This window comes from Peromyscus eremicus, chromosome 4 (genome assembly GCF_949786415.1).
Source record: "Peromyscus eremicus chromosome 4, PerEre_H2_v1, whole genome shotgun sequence".
Taxonomy (NCBI): domain Eukaryota; kingdom Metazoa; phylum Chordata; class Mammalia; order Rodentia; family Cricetidae; genus Peromyscus; species Peromyscus eremicus.
Genome location: NC_081419.1, coordinates 10,155,883 through 10,164,723, shown reverse-complemented (window position 1 = coordinate 10,164,723; position 8,841 = coordinate 10,155,883). Strand labels below are relative to the sequence as shown.

The following is an 8,841-nucleotide window of genomic DNA, read 5'->3' as shown; positions in this document are numbered from 1 at the left end:
TGTGCCTCAGTCTGCCTCTCGCAGAAAAGTGGGTGGATGTGGGCTTGGAGTTACCCCAGTGTGTGTAGGGCTGGGGAAACTGAGTCTCGTGTTTGCAAAAGATATCGCTCCTCACAAGTCCTTCCCCTTCCAGGTTCGGGAGCAGGACAGGAAGGAGCTCGACACCTTTTACCCTCAGCCTCACTGTCAGCCACTCCCGGCCCCCTTCTGAGCGCTCAGCGGCGTCCGTGGGTGTTGGGGCCTTGGCGGCTCGCTGCCCTCTTCCAAGATGGCCGCCGCCGCCTCTGTGACAGGCCCGGTCACGTGGGCGCGCTCGCTTGTGAGGTCGCGGTGCCCCGGCAGGCGATTGTCCCTTTCCGGGCCCCGTCCCGAGGCGGCGACTATCCCTGTCAACCGGAGCCTGAGCGATCATGGCAACGGGCTCGGGCGGGGAGCGCGTGGCGGCGGCGGCGGCGGCGGTTCGGTCGCGGGCCGGCGCGGCGGAGCGGCGGCGGCGGCGGTGGCTGTGGCGCCGGCACCGACCCTGAGCGCCATGTGGCGCAGCAGCCCCGAGCGGGAGCTGGCGGCCAGCTGGGCGGCGGACGCGGCGGCGGGCAGGGCGCCGGCGGCGGAGGCGGACGAGCCGCCGGCCGTGGACGCGGGCGCGGCCGGGGAGCCCGAGCGCCCGGCGCGCGAGGAGCAGCCCAAGGCCGCGCTCCAGACCCCGGCGCGGCCCCGCGCGGCCGAGGAGGGCGATGCCCGCGTCCCCCGGCGCCTGCCGCCCGCGCTGCCCCTGGCCCCGCCACGGCCGGCGGCGCGGGCCCTGTGCCAGCTCGCCAAGGCCCGGGGCCGGGGCCGCGGCTGCCGGCGCGGCTCGGGCTCGCTGCGGCCGGTCACCGTGGACAGCTCCAAGGCTCGCACCTCCCTGGACGCGCTGAAGATCAGCCTTCGCCAGCTCAGGTGGAAGGAGGTGAGGCCCGGCCCGCCGCGCGGGCACAGGGGGGTCGTCCTGCCGGGCCTGGCCCCCGAGCCGCCTCCCCGGGTCAGCTCAGCCCCTCCGTGCCCTGGCTCCCCGACAGCTTCTGATGTCTGTAGCTCTGGCCTCCCGGGTTCTACGTGTGTCTTCTCCGCTACTGGCTTTCATTTTCTTCATTTGAGTTCTATTTAAAGTTTTGTAAACTTTAGTGCTTAGAGTTCCACTCTTGGGCCAGGTTGGTACTCGACAGCGCCTCACTACACCCTGCTAGCTACTTAGCTGTGCGCCCTTGAGCAAGCTGCTTTTCTTCTGTTAACCTCTGTAAAGTGAAGCCGGTTAGTTACCATCAGGGGGCTTACTGCCTAGTGATCGCGCAAGTCTTCAGTGACAACCTACTTTTTTTATCCCTCTCCCTTCCACCACCGCAGACACCACCGCGGACACTGCTGTATGATTCAGGGCATGGAGCAGGTGTCAGTAAGTGGGGGGTGAAAGCGCGAGTGGGAGATGAATCACTCACCCTTGAATTCGTTTCTGTCCCTTTAGGGTGTGGGGCAAAACACCAACGAATCCGAGAGGTTTCTGTTGCCATCAGCCAAGTAAATAAAGGCCAGTTGACTTTGTTTACAGCATGGAAGCTATTGGCGAGCTTTTGGGAATGGTCTGCTAAAGATTCCAGGTGCTGCCACAGAGAGCACCAGGACAGGTGCTGAGCCTGTGCCGGGGCTATGGTAGATGTGGTTTAATGACTTTGGAAACTGGAGAGGTGACCGCAGGAGAGTTCGCTGTGGTCAGAATGTTGATGTCCCATTGGTAAAGAGTTTGGTTGGAGGGAAACGAAGAAGGGGGCGTGGGGTGAGGGGTGGGGGCTAGCTGCTGGAGAACTACCAGGTGTTAGGGCCCCTCAGTCTTGACTTTCACACCCTGGATACTGGGGAAGGATTGGAAAGACTCAGTTCTACAGTGTCTAGGTAGATAAAGCCCCATGTCCAGCCCAAAGAGAGGAGGGCCAAAAGACAACCTTGTCAGTGTGCAGTCCTAGTGAAGAAAGTCCAGGGGTAGACACTGGCTAAGGACTCAGTCTAGCCAGCCAGGGCCTGTGTTCAACTGTCCAGAGAAGGGACAGGAAGCAGGCTTGATCTTGTTCACTGGGCCTAAGGACAGCTCAGCCAACCCAGCACAGGTTCATTCACTTATTTTGTGGTGATAACCAAGTACTATGCTGGGCCCAGGCAGTTACACTTAAGATGTGCCCTTGCCTTCAGGCGTTTGTAGTTCAGTAGGGAATGAAATGCAGTAAGTAGTCCAGCATTCATAGGAACACTGCTGCTGCTGCTGCTGCTGCTGCCGCCGCTGCCGCCACCCGCCACCACTGCCGCCCAATTCCTTTCCCAGCTATTCCCATGGCTTACTCTGTGGCCTCTTGAGACCTCTGATCAGATGCCACATCCTGAGAGAGGTCTCCCAGACGATGCTCCCATCTCCATCTTGCCGTCTCCAGCCCTTGCTGTCATTTGGTAGCATGAACCTCTCCCTGACACTGTGTTCTGTTTGCTGGTTGCTTGTCTTGTTCACCAGAATGTAAGCTCTTCAAGGGCAGGCGTTCTGTTTTGTTACTGCTGTACTCGGGCGGGTGTCTGACATATGGAAGTTGATCAATAAATGTTTGTTGACTATATAAACACATTATGTGATGTGTGTTTCTGTGTGCTGTGGGATGCAGAGGAGGCCAGCTCCAGCTCTGCTTCCTGGGAGGAGAGAAGCCCAAATGAGTCTTGAGTGTTGACAGTGGGGCCAAGTTATTTAGTGGTTGGACTCTGGGTCTCTGGAGGAGGGAGCCGTGTGGGCCTGGCAGAGGCGAACTCAGTGCTTTGTAGGCAGCACTGTTTGGCTGGATCACAGAGTGGGAGTCAGATGGCGAGAGAGAAGGCAGCAGAAGTGAGCTGGAGTCAGACCGTGTGACGGAACCTGGGCCTGTTCTTGAAAAGAAGCCTTGTAAGCCTCTGCAGGAGTCCAAGGCTCTTCAGGCAATCAGCTGTACTACTTTGGGCAATCCAGTGAAGTTCTTCAGGCCTCAGTTTGCTCATGTGAACAATGAGGGTAGGTAGAGCAAATCCAGGCTCCCAGTCTCCCACTGTACCACAGGATGACAGCGTTAAACCCTTCACACCAGTGAGTCCAGCAGAGTGGGCACTTTCTAGGTCCCTACTTTGACTGCCCCTCCATCCCAGGCCTGCCTTCTGACACTTGTAAAATATGTTGGCATGTGGGTAAAGATGCTCATTCTAGCATATTTGAACATAATTCAGTCTCTCTCTCTCTCTCTCTCTCTCTCTCTCTCTCTCTCTCTCTCTCTCTCACACACACACACACACACACACACACACACACACACACACACAAAAAAAAAAAACCTTCTTTGCAGGTGTGTAGTAAGCCCCTTCCCACCGTAGCCCACTTCATAGGGGCCCTGAGCTAGCCCGTGAATCCAGAAATGTGCTCTACTACTGGGAATACTTCCCCTTCCCTTTTTAATTCCACACATATCTAAAAACCACCATGAGTCCACAATAATGAATGCTTATGCAGCTCTTACAGTATACCAGACAAGTATTTAAACTTCCTAGTCACTCACTACAGTAAGTGCAGTATTGTACCCATTTTATAGATGGGAAAACTGAAGTACAAAAATGCTGACTTACACTGGGTCATATAGTGTGTTAGGCGCAGAGCTAGCATTTGAGGTAAGCAGGCTTCAGTTCCCAGCTCATCTGCAGACTGCAGCCATGGATATGAATAAACTAGGCTCCTTGTTTTGCAAGATCTCTCACTGAAGAGGCACTGAGCTGCAAAACAGATGATCACAGTCTGAGTGGGCAAAGGAAATCCCACACAGTGGGCTCAAGGCAGGGAGTCAGGAGCAGGTTTCAGGTATAGGAGTGACATGCTTAGAGAGCCTGTGGGGACCAGCTCAGAGAGCCAACTGCAGGCCATGCCAAGAAGCACACATTCCTGTTTGCACTGCCCTGCAGCTTCCCTTGCCCACTGTGCCTCGTGCTAACTCGGATGGTTCAGTTTTCAGTTCTGGACAGGTCTAATTCACCTGTATCCACATGTTCAATTTGGTTCTGCAAGAGCAAATTCACAGATGGTAGCTCTGTAAATTTGTAGATGTCAATAAAGCTATTCTCAGCTAGCAAAGTCACGTGTCCCCAAATCACCACTGACCAAGTAGGATGGTTCCTGGCTCACATTTAAAGGCTCTGTACTCTTCCCATCTCCTACAAGCTTCTTTTTGTTTGTTTGTTTTTTAACTTGCCATCTTCATTAAAGGAGGCCTTGGAGAAAAGACATCACAGAGAATAGATGCCTCAAGTGTGTGAACTGCCTTCCTTGAAGATGTCAGTTGTGTATGGGTGCCATGATGCCACGGGCACCAGGTAACATGCATGGGAGCTCTGAGAGATTTGATAGTAGCGCATTTGTTGGCAATGGCTTGCGTAGCCCCTGTCCTGAGAGCTGTCGCAGACACTCCAGTGTGTCTTCTGCACATGCACACTACTACATGGTCTTACCATTTGTGTGGGGGGAGCTGCTATTTATTAGGTGTATGTGCTAGGTATGGTACCGAGTTCTTTGTGCTCATTAAAAGTGGATTAAAGAGCTGGAGAGATGGCTCAGTGGTTTAGAGCACTGGCTGTTCTTCCAGAGGACCCAGGTTCAGTTCCCAGCACCCATATACAGCACTCACAACTGTAACTCCAGTTCCAGTAGATCTGATGCCTTTTTCTGGCCCCTGTCAGCACTTCATGACCATGGTGTGCAGACATACATGCAGGCAAAACACCCCCACACATAAAAATAATAAATAAATTAATAAATGTGGTTTTTGCTTTTTTTAGAGTGGATCAGGGTGCTGGCATAATGGCTCAGTGGTTAGAGGTGTTTGCCTCCAGGCTGGGTGACCTGGAGTTTGATTCCTGGGACCCACATAGTGGAAGATGAGAACTGACTATTGACCCCTTTAGGTTGTCCTCTGCCTTCCACACAAACACCCTGGCATGCCCACATGTACACACACACATACACACACACACACACACACACACACACACACACACACACACACACACACTCACTTGGAGTGATGGCTCAGCAGAGGACCTGGGTTTGCTTCCCAGCATCCACATGGTGAATCACAGCTGTTTGCAACTCCAATTCCCAGGGATCTTGTGCCCTCTGTTGGCTTTCATGGGCACTAGCTCATGTGGTACCCAGATGTACATGGAGGCAAAACACTCATACACACAGAATAACAAAACAATTTAAATGAATAACCGTTGTAAAACATTTAAAAGCAAGTGGATGAAGCACTTCCTATGGGTCTTTTGTTTCTGCCTCACACTAGTCTCAGGCAGATGCTAACATCATTCCCTGTTTAGAGATGAGAAAAACGAGGTTTGAGAGAGATTGGTACAGGGTTAGCCCAAAGCTACATAGGTGACAAGTGGCTGAGCCATCCAGGACTAGAATTTGTCACCGGTGTACATTCTTAAACCATCTTTTTTGCTAACCTTTGTTAAAAGTCATCCTGCCAGGACTAGACCATCACCCACCACCATTATCCCAGATAATGGTTGGAGAAAGTGAGGCAGGCGCAGCATCTGAGCAAGAGAGGCAGCTTTAAACAGCTCTCAGTAGTGTTCCAAAGCTCCTTTTGTGTGTTTTATAATTCTCCACTTCTGATCCTTCCTTTTCCCCACCCAACCCGTAACTCCCAAATGGCAGCAAAGTCACTCAGAGCCAAGAAAGCAGTATTACAAACAGTGCTTAAAATAGAACACGCTGAAACACACCCTGCCTGGCAGATAACACTCAGCACCCACTCCTTCCAAGGCACAGAGGTGACGCTGGGCTGTCTGATGGCGCCTCTGTGGAATACTAGCCTGTGATTTGCCTTTCTCTGATTCCTTCTGGAAAAAGGCATAATACAAAGTGAAAATCAGGGTGCTTCCCCCCCCTTTCGAGTTTCAATGATAGTGCAATTTATGTCGTATTTTTGAAAAGAGCATTATGCTTGAGAACAGTTTATACCCCACTCCATCAAATGTTCTCCTTCAGCAGACATGTTATTTTAACGTCTAATCCACCAGAATTTCCCCTTTGCTAGTTAAACTTGTCATCACATAAAAATCACAATTCATTGCTGCTGGTATTTGAACAATATGTGGAATAGCTTCAGCATCCAGACTAACCTCTTAAACAGCCCCTTCAAGACAGTCAATTCCAGGGTTCATGTTCAGGGCCTGTAACTACTGCAGATTAATTTTTTTTAGCAGGTGTGGTGTTTTCTGGGGCTGTTTTCTAAGGTACAGAACACACACTGCATCATCCCTTTATTTGCCAGTAGTTTTGGATCCTGGCTTTCTGTCAGCTGATGCTGAATGCAAAAATCCACACATACATTTTGTTTCCCTTTGAAATCTATTCCTGAAGAAGAGCATATTAAAAGTAATTGGCCACTTTCAACTGACTGCTGTAAGAGAAAGGACCAGGTGGCCGAGGGTTAAAATCCTCGCCATTAGCTGCTTGGAGAGTGCACTCCAGTTACTCTCCTGCACCTCAGCTCTTTCACTGCGATGACACTTGCCCCACCAAGTGTCTGTGAGAGGCATGAAAGAAGGTGCGGGCATCGCCTTGAACCAATGTTGGACACACTGTGGTTTTCAATTCATTCTTTTTCCCTCTACTGGGCAATGAAGACACTGGTCTGTATTTGTGCTGGTTGTTTGATCTATTTCATTAACTAGAAGAAAAACATTATACTTTCAGTCTGCCGATTGAGGTTATCCCAAGCACAAATGGCCATTCATTGTTTCACAGATATTTGCGACCCACAGGTACCTTTTCTCTATAGGCTCTAGGGATATGGCAGATAGCAGCAGATTGGGGGTAGGGGTAGTGGCAGCTGTTTGCAGTGCTGGTGATGGAGCCCAGGGGCTTACGGCAGCATCTCTGCACCTTGTCTTTGGGTTCACAAACAAGCAAGTGGCTTCACTGGGGAGAATGAAGGGCATGCTACGTGAACTGGAAGAAGCGTGCCTTTCTTGGGTTGTTTCCTTTGCTCCCTCCTTTCAGACCTTGAAAGGAGTCTGGGAAAAACAAAGACATGGATTTAAATGTTGTTTCTGTCACATGGCTCTGTGGCCTGGACAAGCTGCTTCACCTCTCTGACAAGGTTCCTCATCTCCAAAAATGAGCATAGTTGTGAAGATTGTCACAGTCTCAAGCACCTGGGACTTTGAACACCTGGGTGGGTTTAGCTTTCTGGCTAAAGAATTTCTGACATCTTTTTTTGTTTGTTTGTTTGTTTGTTTTTTGTTTTCTCAAGGTAGGGTTTCTCTTTGTAACAGCCCTGGCTGTCCTGGAACTCACTCTGTAGACCAGGCTGATCTTGAACACACAGAGATCAGCTTGCCTCCCTCTGCCTCCCAAGTGCTGGGATTAAAAGCATGTGCCACCACTGTCCGGCAATTTCTGACATCTTAATTACCTTTTCAAACAGGTGTTGATGATGTAGACAGCTGCATAAGCTTGCTGTCTCTTTAGTTCATTTTGAACCTCCCCTTCCTTGTGACTGCTCCAAGACCTTGCCCCAAAGGCCACTTTGGGGACTGGAGAGAACACTGGCTGTGGATCTGTCCCTGGAGGCCCAAGGAGCATCTCTGTGCTGGCGCTGTGCCTTGTGTCCTCAGCTACCTGTGTGGTGCATGCTCTCCCCTGGTCATTGTGAGCCGCCTGCCGCCACCTAGAGATGTTCGGGACTGAATCCCAGCAGGCTCCCCGCTGCTTCTGTCATGGGAACAAAAGCCCACCGTCCTGAGGACACTGGAGGAACATGTTTGTCCCCCACGCTGTGCTGTCTGTCCTGGGTAGAGTTCCTCAGTGTATTCACAGTGGTAGAAGAGCAATGAAGACAGTGACTTAGGAATACTCCATGGAACCCTGAAATGCCTGTTCTGTAGTTATCGAATGTGGTACTTCATACATGACATTTGATTCATGGGAATTGTAGTGTATGAATTTTATGGCTTTACTTTTGTGTCTGATTTATTCATTTATTGGAGTTATGCCAATATTACCCCTGCAATTGTGGACTTCCTGTCTTTTGTTACTTTTTCCTTTCCCCATTTTCTTGCTGTACTAACCTGGGAGTTAGTTACACTTCCTACTTTTATTCTTCTAAAAATTTATGCTAGAATATTTGACATGCATGTAATTTCATATAGTTTAAAGTTAGAATCATGATACTCTTTCTAATTTTTAAAAGATTTAGTTTTACTATTTTTAAATTTTTATTTATTTATTGTTTTAAATTTAAATGCAATTACATCACTTACCTCCTTCCCTGACTCCAACCCCTTCCATGTCCCCTCCTTCCAACCTCTCCCATGTCCCCTCCCTGCTCCCTCTCAAACTGATGGCCTCTTTCTGATTATTACTGTTACATATATATGCATAAACTCATCAGTGTAACCTACTGAGTCATTTGTGTTGCTTGTGTGTATGGTTTCAGGGCTGACCACTTTGTATTGGTTAACCAGTTCAGGGCTCGTCCCTGGCAGAGGCTGATGCTCCCTCTCTCAGCAGCCATTAGTTGCGTGTAATTCTTTGCCTAGGGGTGGAGCCCTGTGAGACTTCCCTCTCTGTGTCAGTGTGTGTGTTGATGGTGTCGTTGCTTAAGTCATATTGTTGAGGTATCATGAATGCAGCTTCCCTGTCATTTCTAGGAGGCACAGTTTCACAGACTTCCTGGTCCTCTTCCCTTATAGTCATTCTGCCTGCTCCCTTCTGCTGTGTTCCCTGAGTCGTAGGGGCAGAAGTTG

General features: G+C 50.4%; 1 protein-coding gene across 2 annotated transcripts in view; it reads left to right on the top strand.

The window, feature by feature from the left end:
* Positions 1-532: 532 nt before the first annotated feature.
* Ttll11 (tubulin tyrosine ligase like 11) overlaps positions 533-8,841 on the top strand; it is a 233,067-nt gene continuing 224,758 nt past the window's right edge. For both annotated transcript variants that reach the window (XM_059260169.1, XM_059260167.1), the window contains exon 1: positions 533-949. In XM_059260169.1, coding sequence (XP_059116152.1) covers positions 533-949 — 417 coding nt within the window. The remainder of the gene's footprint in view (positions 950-8,841) is intronic.